Below are 13,443 nucleotides of genomic sequence, written 5' to 3' on the forward strand. Positions count from 1 at the left end.
TCCCTGATGGGCAGAGTGGTGCTGTTTAACATGATGACTCTACCATAACTGTTCTAGGTTCTGCAAAACACCCCACATAAGATCCCACATCCTTTCTTCCAAAACGTAGATGGTCTATTGCAACTGCTCCTATGGGATGGGGATGCTCGAGAATAGCACTCTGCAAACTGCAAAGAGGAGTATATGAAAGGGAACTGTCCATTCCTGAGCGGGGGTTGCGCTCACTTGCGGAAGCGGACGGGCCAGGGCTCGGTGCGGCTTGCGGGCGACGCGTTCCCCCCAACCACTGGCTACCGTCGGGCCCGGGCTGAATTTGGATCGACAGGCCCTGCCGGTGGCCTATAATTGATTTGAATTTGAATTTAAAAACATTTATTGAGCGCTCTTTTACCAAGCGGTTTCATGGCGCTATGTGTGATGCAGCGGACGGCAGCAGCTGGAAGGGCTAGGCAGTGTAAGCTCGCACAAATAGGAATGTTTTGAGATCCTTCCGAAACTGTAAATAGGAAGGCGATGTGCGAAGGGCAGCAGGAAGGGAATTCCAGAAGACTGGAGCAAGAACAGCGAACTTCGCTCCACCAGACTTCTGTTTCTTAAAACGGGGGGTAGCTAAAAGAGCCATATGAGTGGAGCGAAGTTCTCTGCCCGGAAGGTAGGGCTTAATAGCTGAGCATATGAACTCGGGGGCAGTACCCGACCTAGCCTGAAAAGTGAGGCAGCCAAGTTTGAAAAGGGCGCGCTCTCTCACCGGAAGCCAATGTAGTGCTTTGAGCAGTGGAGTGGCCCGATGGTATTTAGGTAGGCCATGGATCAGGCGAGCAGCCTGGTTCTGTACCAACTGCAAGCGGTGGATCGCATAGACAGGAGCCCCATTATAGATTATGTTGCCATAATCGATACGCGATAATACCATGGCCAGCACAATAATTTTTAAAGCAGAGGGAGAAAAGAAGCGGGAGACTTTCCTAATTATTCTAATAATAATAATAATATATACCTGGGAGTCCCTTCGGCCGAGACTGCTCTGTGCCTGCTTCGTTGGGCCACCTACATTCCAAAATGACACGAGGCAAAGGGCCGGGCACCAACACTAAGCAGAGCATGCTGGACAAATAAACAGGAGCTCAGGTGGCTGCCCCAGAAGATCAAACCACTACCATGCCAGACAACGTAGCATTAAAAGCAGCTATCACACAATCAAGAGGTATGCTCGAGGCCAGGACTGGGGCAGTGGGCTCTGATGCCATGCTTATCCATCAAAACCTTGCAACACAGTGGACAGGATGACCGAAGCCAAATTGAGGATCTCAAAAGCGGAAGATACAGTCACCTCCCTGCAGAAAAAGGTATCTTCCTTAGAATCCATCACCAAGGGCCTGGCTGTTTAAGTGGAGAATGCGGAGGGCAGAGCCCTTAGGAACAACCTCTGTTTTGTGGGCTTCCCCAAGGACTGTGAGGGGAGTCACATGGAGCAATTTCTCACTAAGTGTCTCAGGGACTGGCTCCCACCGGAGTCCTTGTCGCAATCTTTCATTATTGAGCGCACCCACAGGGCACTACCCAAAAAACCTCCTCCAGGTGCTAGGTTGAGACCTATCATCAACAGGTTCCTCAATTTTCATGATAGAGACAATATCCTGAAACAGGCCAGACTACAGAGCTCGCTACTATATGCCTCCCAACGGATTACACTCAGCTGGTCCAGCAGCATAGGCAATCTTTTATGGAGGTCAAGCTTTGTCTGCGAGAATTCCAAATTCCATACGCCCTGCTATTTCATGCCCACCTTAGAGTGACTTATCAGTCGGGCTCTCACTTCTTTGAAACTCCGGAGGAGGTATTTGCATGGTCAGATGAAGCAGTAAAAGTTAAACCGCATACTCCGCCACGACAGGACTCTGACTCGTTGTCGGGGGAAGCAGCTCTTAGACTAGCTACATTCAAAGGGAAACGGAACCACAGATCAAGGTCAATGCGCCGATCCCGAACCCGCAGCACTTCCCGGCCACAGCTGTCTGGTACCCAGCGGGAGAAGACGGCTTCATAAACTAATCTGTTGGGGGTAGTGTAAGTTGCAGATACCTCGGAGGTTGCGTTTATCCACACTAAGTCATGGCTCGACTCCCAGGGATGATACACTGTAGTGTCAGGCACGCTATATGGGGAACCAGTCAGCCTGGGTAGTGTCTATGCTCCTCCCCCCCTTACTTGGACTTTTATTGAGCACCTGATGACAATTCGGACAGATATACCTGATGTGCCTACAGTGGTGGGGGTAGACTGGAATTATGTCTTATGTCCCATCAGAGACAGATGGCGGGCATCCGGGAAACTGGCAGTGACGCAGGAATCGCGTTTGCAGTCCTTAGTGGAGGGGCTGGGATAGGTTATTTGATATTTGATATTTTTATATTTTTGGGTATTTGTAGAGCGCAGACATACGCTCCGGAAGGAGCATCTTGGCGCTAAGTTAGCAAGCAGCAGGTACATAAGAGATGGTACGTGGTGAGGAGACTAAAGCTAGATAGCTGCCAATACAGAGGTATCTGATTGTTGGTAAACACAGGTCTTTAGGAGTTTTCTGAAGGTGCTCTCCTTGTCGGTTAATCTAAGATTGACAGGTAGATTGTTCCATGCCCTAGCTGCCAGGACGGTAAAGGTCCTCTCACCCCTGGTTTTGTATTTGAATCTTGGAATGGTAATAAGATTTGTACCAGATGATCTCAGATCTCGCGAGGGGTTGTAGCGTATGAAGCGCTTTGCAAAGTAATGGGGCCCTGAGTTTTTCATAGTTTTAAAAACAGTGAGGAGAAGTTTAAAAAGAATCCTTTTGTGTAGCGGTAGCCAATGGAGAGTGTTCAACGCCGTTGAAGCTGATGACCTTCTAGGAAGTCCCAACACCAATCTGGCGGCTGCATGTTGTATGCTCTGCAGCTTTTTAAGGGTGGACTTTTTTACTCCCGCCATTAAGCCATTACAATAATCAAGTCGGGAGAGTATTAGAGCTACCGCGACTGATTTTCGGGCTGCAATGGGGAGGAAGTCAAAGAATTTTTTCAAAGACTTAATGAGTCCAAAACAGCGGCCAGCAGTGATCCTGACGTGGTCATCGAAAGAGAGGAATGAATCGAATTGCACGCCCAGGTTCCGCGCTGAATGTACAGCGCTAGGTGGAGCCTCAGATCCTGTGGGCCACCAGGCCTTCGGGCAGAAGGATATATCTTTGCTCAGCAGTATGATTTCGGTCTTGGCACTATTGCATCTTAGATGATTGTTGTTAAGCCACTGGAAGACATCGGAAAGACAATTTTGGAAACGCAGATCTGCGCTCGTACACTTTTTGTCGATCGTAACGACAAGTTGTGTGTCGTCAGCGTATGACGTGACGAGGATCCCATGGGATTCTATCACAGCGAGGAGGGGGGCCATATAGATATTAAAAAAGAGGGGACTTAATATGGACCCCTGGGGCACTCCTGATGTTATGGGTTTCTCGCTGGATAGATAGGGACCCAAGGACACAGTTTGGGACCTATTAGATAGGAAAGATTTAACCCATGCCAAAGCTGTGTCTGTCACGCCGATCTCTCGCAGTCTGTTGATCAGGATGACATGCGAGATAGTGTCGAACGCTGCTGTTAGGTCAAGCAGGATGAGGATGGCCTGCCTGCCCTCATCCTGCAGGAACTTGATAGAATCAGCTAGTTCGATCAGAGCTGTTTCTGTGGAGTGACCAGATCGAAATCCCGACTGCTGCGGATGCAGGATGTTACCAGTCTCTACAAAAGTTTTCAACTCTTCATATACCAGCTGTTCCGTGATTTTACCAAGGACAGGTAGTAATGAGATGGGGCGCATATTGGTAAGATCAGTGGGGGATTTGTTTGGCTTCTTCATCAGAGGCTTCACGATAGCCTTCTTCCAGTCATTGGGCACCATCCCGGAGTCGAGAGATTCATTTATAATGGTGTTAATATAGGGATTCACTGTATCAATCAAATGGTGCAGGATGCTAGGTGGACAGGAGTCAGTGGGGGCTCCTGATTTACATGCCAAAATTGCCTTACGTGTTTGTTGAATGGAAACAGGTTTGAAACTAGACAGCAGACAGTGGTTGTCTGTAACCTTGCAAGAGGTGGTCAAGGAAGGAGGGAAGTCTTTCTGAATATTAACAATTTTCTCTACGAAAAAGTCAGCGATTTGATTGCACAAGGTTGCCGATGGAGGAATTTCCGGCGCAAGAGTTTTGGGATGGGTGAAGGACTTAACTATAGTGAAGATAGTTTTTTGTTTTTGATGGGCATCATTTATGGCTTTAGTGAAATATTCCTTTTTTGCCGTTGGGTGACGCCTGGAGGAGGCTTCACCCAACGGACCATGAGTACACATACTATTCAGGGGTACACGACTCACTTTCCCGCATAGACCACATATTCACGTGTCCCGGCTGGTCCCACAGACTAATGTCAGTAGAGATACTACCCAGGGGCCTGTCTGACCACTCCCCAGTGGAGTTGCAATTACGGATAGGCCCTGATTGCCCCGCATTTAGATTGCGACTGTCAACATGGAATCTGCAGGATCACCTGTACAGGTCACACATGCAACAAGCGATTACGGAATTCTTTCCACACAATGTGGGGACGGTGAAATCCACCAAGATACTCTGGGAAGCTATGAAGCCCACCCAACGTGGAGCAGACATTTCATTCTGGACAGCTTAGTGAGTCAAATGCAAAAACAACAGTTGATGGACAGAATGCAGAACAATGTCATACATTCACCCCAGTACAGAGATCTGGGCCTAAATCCATTGTTTTTTTGCTCACCATGCCATTCCAGTTTGAACCCAGCCATATGCAAACCAGTATTGACCCTGTGTCTCATGGGAACAGTCCAGCCCGAACTGCCAAGCCAGGTCCTCCCTGGACTGGAACCAAGCATCCTAGGACCGGTTTCGGGGTTTCACCCCTCTTCAGCCAGGATAGCTTGATTCCAGTAGCATGGAGAGCACGGGACTCACATCGGAGCATACCCGTCCCACTCGGGGGTGACAAATGCAAAAACAACAGTTGATGGACAGAATGCAGAAAAATGTCATACATACACCCCAGTACAGAGATCTGGGCCTAAATCCATCGTTTTTTTGCTCGCCATTCCAGTTTGAACCCAGCCATATGCAAATCAGTCTTGGCCCTGTGCCTCATGGCAACAGTCCAGCCCGAACTGCCAAGCCAGGTCCTCCCTGGACTGGAACCAAGCATCCTAGGACTGGTTTCAGGGTTTCACCCCTCTTCAGCTAGGATAGCTTGATTCCAGTGGCATGGAGAGCACGGGGCTCACGTCTGAGCATACCCGTCCCACTCGGGGGTGACAAATGCAAAAACAACAGTTGATGAACAGAATGCAGAACAATATCATACATTCACCCCAGTACAGAGATCTGGGCCTAAATCCATCGTTTTTTTGCTCACCATGCCATTCCAGTTTGAACCCAGCCATACGCAAATCAGTCTTGACCCTGTGCCTCATGGGAACAGTCCAGCCCGAACTTCCAAGCCAGGTCCTCCCTGGACTGGGACCCAGCATCCTAGGACCGGTTTCAGGGTTTCACCCCTCTTCAGCCAGGATAGCTTGATTCCAGTGGCATGGAGAGCACAGGACTCACGTCTGAGCATACCCGTTCCACTCGGGGGTGACAAATGCAAAAACAACAGTTGATGGACAGAATGCAGAACAATGTCATACATTCACCCCAGTACATAGATCTGGGCCTAAATCCATCGTTTTTTTGCCCACCATGCCATTCCAGTTTGAACCCAGCCATATGCAAATCAGTCTTGACCCTGTGCCTCATGGGAACAGTCCAGCCCGAACTGCCAAGCCAGGTCCTCCCTGGACTGGAACCAAGCATCCTAGGACCGGTTTCGGGGTTTCACCCCTCTTCAGCCAGGATAGCTTGATTCCAGTGGCATGGAGAGCATGGGACTCACGTCTGAGCATACCCGTCCCACTCAGGGGTGACAAATGCAAAAACAACAGTTGATGGACAGAATGCAGAACAATGTCATACATTCACCCCAGTACAGAGATCTGGGCCTAAATCCATCGTTTTTTTGCTCACCATGCCATTCCAGTTTGAACCCAGCCATATGCAAATCAGTCTTGACCCTGTGCCTCATGGGAACAGTCCAGCCCGAACTGCCAAGCCAGGTCCTCCCTGGACTGAAACCAAGCATCCTAGGACCGGTTTCGGGGTTTCACCCCTCTTCAGCCAGGATAGCTTGATTCCAGTGGCATGGAGAGCACGGGACTCACTTCTGAGCATACCCGTCCCACTCGGGGGTGACAAATGCAAAAACAACAGTTGATGGACAGAATGCAGATCAATGTCATACATTCACCCCAGTACAGAGATCTGGGCCTAAATCCATCGTTTTTTTGCTCACCATGCCATTCCAGTTTGAACCCAGCCATATGCAAATCAGTCTTGACCCTGTGCCTCATGGGAACAGTCCAGCCCGAACTGCCAAGCCAGGTCCTCCCTGGACTGAAACCAAGCATCCTAGGACCGGTTTCGGGGTTTCACCCCTCTTCAGCCAGGATAGCTTGATTCCAGTAGCATGGAGAGCACGGGACTCACATCGGAGCATACCCGTCCCACTCGGGGGTGACAAATGCAAAAACAACAGTTGATGGACAGAATGCAGAAAAATGTCATACATACACCCCAGTACAGAGATCTGGGCCTAAATCCATCGTTTTTTTGCTCGCCATTCCAGTTTGAACCCAGCCATATGCAAATCAGTCTTGGCCCTGTGCCTCATGGCAACAGTCCAGCCCGAACTGCCAAGCCAGGTCCTCCCTGGACTGGAACCAAGCATCCTCGGACTGGTTTCAGGGTTTCACCCCTCTTCAGCCAGGATAGCTTGATTCCAGTGGCATGGAGAGCACGGGGCTCACGTCTGAGCATACCCGTCCCACTCGGGGGTGACAAATGCAAAAACAACAGTTGATGGACAGAATGCAGAACAATATCATACATTCACCCCAGTACAGAGATCTGGGCCTAAATCCATCGTTTTTTTGCTCACCATGCCATTCCAGTTTGAACCCAGCCATATGCAAATCAGTCTTGACCCTGTGCCTCATGGGAACAGTCCAGCCCGAACTGCCAAGCCAGGTCCTCCCTGGACTGGAACCAAGCATCCTAGGACCGGTTTCGGGCTTTCACCCCTCTTCAGCCAGGATAGCTTGATTCCAGTGGCATGGAGAGCATGGGACTCACGTCTGAGCATACCCGTCCCACTCAGGGGTGACAAATGCAAAAACAACAGTTGATGGACAGAATGCAGAACAATGTCATACATTCACCCCAGTACAGAGATCTGGGCCTAAATCCATCGTTTTTTTGCTCACCATGCCATTCCAGTTTGAACCCAGCCATATGCAAATCAGTCTTGACCCTGTGCCTCATGGGAACAGTCCAGCCCGAACTGCCAAGCCAGGTCCTCCCTGGACTGAAACCAAGCATCCTAGGACCGGTTTCGGGGTTTCACCCCTCTTCAGCCAGGATAGCTTGATTCCAGTGGCATGGAGAGCACGGGACTCACTTCTGAGCATACCCGTCCCACTCGGGGGTGACAAATGCAAAAACAACAGTTGATGGACAGAATGCAGATCAATGTCATACATTCACCCCAGTACAGAGATCTGGGCCTAAATCCATCGTTTTTTTGCTCACCATGCCATTCCAGTTTGAACCCAGCCATATGCAAATCAGTCTTGACCCTGTGCCTCATGGGAACAGTCCAGCCCGAACTGCCAAGCCAGGTCCTCCCTGGACTGGAATCAAGCATCCTAGGACTGGTTTCGGGGTTTCACCCCTCTTCAGCCAGGATAGCTTAATTCCAGTGGCATGGAGAGCACGGGACTCACGTCTGAGCATACCCGTCCCACTCGGGGGTGACAAATGCAAAAACAACAGTTGATGGGAGTCTTGGACCGCACAGCCCTATATGCGGTCGATGTGCTGCTCTTCCTCACGGAGCCCAACAGGACGGTGCCGAGACTACTCCGTATAATGCAAATATTTGGGTAGACCTCGGGATTATAAATGAATGCCCACACATCAGTTCTGTGGCCTCTGCGGGGACGGGAAAACTGGGTCTCTGGTCCAGGGACGTGACAGTGACTACGGAGGGGTTTAAATTCCTGGGAGTGTTTCGGTCTGCCTCGCAGCCCTGATCTTGGGACAAGAATCTGGCTCCTTTGTGGAAACGAGTTAAAGCAGAGACGCAGTCCTGGTCCCATCTGCCCTTGTCCTTGTTTGGTAGGTCAGCAATATTCAAGATGGTTTCCTTCCCCCGCCTTCTGTACCAACTGCAGAATTAACTATTCCCTATACCAACTGCGTGGTTCCAGCAACTCAACGCGATCTAGGGCCAATATCTTTGGGGCAGTGGCTCTGTCTAGCTGGCCCTGAGAACATATTTCCAGTCCACATACTGTGGGGGAATAGCGACCCCAGATATCCAGGCACATCATGCAACAACCCACATTCTAATGCCCATCAAATGGTGGTATTGAGACAGATAAGACCCAGCGTATGAGGTGAAACACTGGCTGTTGGGGGTTACGACCCTTCACACTTACCTCTGTGCGGTGCCGGAACTCCCGGCACTGCCGCCAGCGTCGAGGGTGGTATTCGGGACTTGAACACAGTCCCTGCGTTGAATGAGGTGGTGGGGCGGATTGACTGGAGACACTCCCCTGTAGCACAACGGTCTGTTGTCTCAGCTGTCCACACTGCCTGGATTCAAGGGATGGAACAACATCGGAATCGCCACGCTAGGGGTGGTTATACGTGGTCAGACATTAAAATCATTCCAAGAGCTCCAAAGAGAATTCAACATGCCCCGCACGCAGTTTTATAAATACCTTCATTTCCACCATGCGCTGGCCTTATATATTGCACAGTTGGAGGAATTGCTGGAATTTCACCCTATAGAGGCCAAAGTATTTATGGGAGATCTCGAGGACCATAAAATTGCCAAGATTCACCAAACACTCGTTACCAATAACCCCATTACTCTTTTTAAAAAAAGAATAGTAAATAAATGCATACTTACCTATTGTGGTAGTTGATTCGAGATTCTGCCACCCATTTTTCATGTGTCACCCCTATCTCAAAAGTCCTAGTAGCCCAAGGCATTGATGCTTTCCATTGACAAGGAGGCATTTTCTAACTTTTAGTAATTTAGAGTTATCCTCTTCCCCCTGCTGCAGTTCATCGTAGGGCTAATAGTCCATTTCGCAAACCTTTTCACTATGAACAAGTTTGTCTACTTCTGGAAATTCAGGAGTAATTTACAGCTAAATTCGAACAACTGCTCTCGAAAACAATTTTGATTGAGGCAGTTTAGATAACGTTTGGTGTTTGTGATTATCATATTTATGGCTGCAGTCATGTTGCCATCAGTGTGCAGCTGCGTTAATTTGTAAGAAACATGGTATAATATATTACGCCTATCTTTCTGTTGTAAAACCCTTGCATCTACCTTGGTACATTCTATACTTTATTTCAGATTTCCGAAAAACCCTGTGATGAATTCTCCCATCATCAGTGTCTCTGTGTTCAAGAATCACACCTTCCTCAGGGGTGTCCTGGACTCGCCTCTGATGCTGGAATTTCGCTTGTTGGAAACGGTCAATCGTAGCAAGCCGCTCTGCGTTCAGTGGAACCATACTAGCTAGTAAGTCATAGTCGTCCCCTCACTGATATGTGGGTAATCCACTTCATATCTCTAGTGCACCAGTTCATTAAGGTTTGAACCATGGCTGGGTGGAATTCTGGAGTAAGTCCGAAGTATGACTCAAATGCACACAGAAGATATTTGTAATTCTGGCTTTGTGTTTTTAATTAATTAATTGCATCATTACTTATTGTGACATGTGCATTCAGTCTCTGTTACACAGTTTAACGGATTTCAAGAAATTAATTCCACAGATTTAGAACATTAAGTAGAAAATTAGTTTTTATTTCAGTGTACGATGCCGTCATTCTTAAGAAAGGTATTAGTAATGGATCTCAAGACAGCAAGAACATTCCTTTGATACCAATGTGTCTGATTTGTGTCTTCCGTCACAGCGTCGGTGTTCTCGGCAGTTGGACTGCGAGGGACTGCGATCTGGTGTACAGGAACACTACTCACGTGCGCTGCCAGTGCTCTCAGCTAGGCACATTTGGGGTACTCATGGATAGCTCTCAGCGAGAAGTAAGTACAGCTCAACCCCCTCAAAACTCATTAGCATTGTGGTGTTTTTTAAATAAATACCAGGACCTGATTAAAGAAATCTATTTACATAATCATAAGTTAGTATTCTGGAACTCCTCCCCCTATGTCTTATGATATATGTTTCACATGTCTTTAGCCTTTACCTATAGCTTATTATGTTTGTTCTGCATACTTTTTTAAGTCCCTGTGGCAGTGTTTGTCTTTCCAACCATGTTTCACACACAGAGCCGAGTGCCCAAGAAATACTTGGTAACCTTACAATATGATATGTTTGAGAAACAAAAGTTATTTAAGTTATTTCATCGACAAATTGCAGACTCAAGCATAATTAGAGTTGAAGAGCAAAGGAAGTGCTAAATCCAGAGAAGAAACCATGGGCAGAATTTCTTACGTGGGCATGGTCTAGAGGTGGAATTTCTACCAGTGGATTACACACTTACGCATCACACTATACATTACCACTCAACTCTAATTCAGAAAATCAAGCTCTCAATGTGGTGTGTGGATGTATGCTATGAAGTGATTAATATCCATAGCCAAGGGTGCGCACTAAAAATGTTATGTTATGTTATGTTATACAGGTTTTTTGTATAGCGTGCGGCTACTCGAAAGAGTGTCCCGACGCTTTGAATTGCACACTGATCTCAAAACACAACAGGGAAAATGAACAGAAACAGAAAAAGAGGAAACCTGATAGGACCTGAAACTAAGAAGTGAAAAGCCAAGTTTTAAGCCCCTTCCTAAAGGCCAACAAGTTAGGGGTGCTGCGCAGGGACACAGGCAATTTGTTCCACAGCTGAGGCGCTAATAATTTAAAGGAGCGGCCACCGATGCGAGCTCTCTTCACGCGGGGCACTGCAGCAAGAAACAAGGCTTCAGACCTAAGCGATCTGGCAGGACGGTAAAAGGACAGCCTTTTCTGAAGATATTTTGCTCCAGATGTGTGCAAGGCTTTGTGTGCCAGGGTGAGAGTTTTAAAAACTATCCGCTTCCGGACAGGAAGCCAGTGCAGAGCCTCCAAAAGGCCCGAGGCTCTGGCACGGCGAGATAGTCCAAAAATAGCACGTGCTGCCGAATTCTGAACAACCTGTAATCGTTGAAGCAGGTATTCTGGCAGGCCGAGATAGAGGACGTTGGAATAGTCTATTCTCGAGCCTATCATCGCCTGCACCGTGATCTTCCTGTGTTCCTCCGATAGCAAGGGAAGGAACTTGCGAAGCATCCGGAGTAAGCCAAAGCAGGTGCCTGTGAGACCGATTACCTGCGAGCGTAGTGTGAGGCCATTGTCGATCTTAATCCCAAGGTTTTTAGCTACCTGGGACGAACTTGCTGGTGGAAACATGTTCTCAGGCCACCACACTTTCCAGTCCGGGTCCGAGCTGCACCCAAAAAAGAGGACCTCGGATTTATCCGAGTTGCACTTGAGGCTGTTATGATGGAACCACTGAAACACAGCCTCAAGGCAACCCTGGATCCTACCTCCATCGAAGTCCGCACCCCTCTCACAGGTGAAGAGGAGCTGGGTGTCATCGGCGTAAGAAACGATCTGGGCCCCGAAAGACTCCGCCAGGGCCGCCAGAGGGGTCATGAAGATATTAAATAGAGTTGGGCTCAGGACAGAGCCCTGAGGAACTCCGACACCCAATGGCGACATCTCGGCGGAGCAAGCCGAAGCCCAGACCGATTGTCGACGGCCTGCCAGGAAAGATCGAAACCACTGGAGCACCGTCCCTCGAAGACCAATCTCTGAGAGTCTAGCAAGCAGACCCTCATGAGGGACGGTGTCAAAGGCCGCCGACAGGTCTAACATCACCAGCATCGCTCTCCCACCCGAATCCAGCACCTCCTTTATCGCCTCCGAGACTTCCAGGAGGGCTGTTTCGGTGCTAAGATTGGCGCGGAAACCCGACTGGGTAGGGTGCAGTAGGTCGTGGGCCTCCAAGTAATCGGCAAGCACCTTATGCACGTGCTTTTCAATGACCTTCGCCAAAGCCGGCAGGAGCGAGATAGGTCTATAATTCGCTAACACCTCCACATCCAGACCAGGCTTTTTAAGCAGGGGAATAATCATTGCCTGCTTCCAGGACTGGGGAACCACACCCTGTGCAAGAGAACAGTTCAACAGGGGGTTCACGAGTGGATTAATGACAGCTGCCATTTTAGCCAGAAATTTTGCGGGGCAGGCATCCCGAGGGGAACCTGACTTTAGTCCCACCATCAGGTCAAATGAAGCTGTCAGCGAGAGAGGAGGGAAAGCTGCCAAGGCCACACCGGCGTTCGGTCGGGTAACAGCGGCATTCTCCGCCCGACCTGGTACCTCAGGATCCAACACAAGGAAGGAGTCCTGGATCCGCTGGATCTTAGAGGTGAAAAAGTCCGCAATCGCCCTAACCCAAGGCGCAGGAGAGGGGGTCTGGGCAGGCGCTGCGCGAGAGGCTGTAAACTCCCGCACAATGGCGAAAAGCTCCTTACAGGAGTTGGAAGCGGCTTCAATTTTTCTAGCAAAATAAGCCTTCTTCTCCGCGAGGATGTTCCGATGGTACGCTTTCGCCAGAGACCTGTAGGTGAGTTTCGCCGTCGCGTCGTATTTCACGCGCCATGCTCTTTCCGCTACCTTGCATTGCCGACGAGAGGCCGCCAATGCTTCCGTAAACCAAGGGGCAGAAGCACCTTTTTCGGGTTTGCGGAGGGGTCTCAGAGGAGCAAGATCATTGAGCCTCTCTGAGAGCCAGACCTGCAAACGCTCCACATCCTCCTCTAAGTTCCCGGTTAAGGCACAGGGGTGATCGGCGCAGGACTGCGCCAACAGTTCCGGAGTAATCCGGTGAAGTGGCCTGAATCCCACGGAAGTCTGCCGGGGGACACCGGCAGGCTTCCCAACATCTGAGAGATAAAATCTCACCAGCCTGTGGTCAGACCAAAGCACCTGAGTGGGGGCCAACATCTCTATAGGGGTCGTAGAGAAGGTCAAATCCAGGGTATGTCCCTTCTCATGGGTCGGCCCAACATGATAGGGAACCAGGCCCATAGGGGCTGTGACCTCCAACATTTTCATCGCATCGGGATCCGTTTCCACGTCCATATGGACGTTGAAGTCCCCGGCGACAATGCAATGTTCTGATGTAAGTAACAAAGAAGAGGTCAC

General features: G+C 49.3%; 1 protein-coding gene across 1 annotated transcript in view; it reads left to right on the top strand.

Moving 5' to 3' along the window:
* CELSR3 (cadherin EGF LAG seven-pass G-type receptor 3) overlaps nucleotides 1-13,443 on the top strand; it is a 790,626-nt gene that overhangs the window by 670,694 nt on the left and 106,489 nt on the right. Inside the window, exons 22-23 of the mRNA XM_085624365.1 lie at nucleotides 9,588-9,755; nucleotides 10,151-10,277. Of these exons, the coding sequence (XP_085480491.1) occupies nucleotides 9,588-9,755; nucleotides 10,151-10,277 (295 nt within the window). The remainder of the gene's footprint in view (nucleotides 1-9,587; nucleotides 9,756-10,150; nucleotides 10,278-13,443) is intronic.

The sequence above is a fragment of the Triturus cristatus genome, chromosome 9 (assembly GCF_964204655.1).
Source record: "Triturus cristatus chromosome 9, aTriCri1.1, whole genome shotgun sequence".
NCBI classification, from domain to species: Eukaryota; Metazoa; Chordata; class Amphibia; order Caudata; family Salamandridae; genus Triturus; species Triturus cristatus.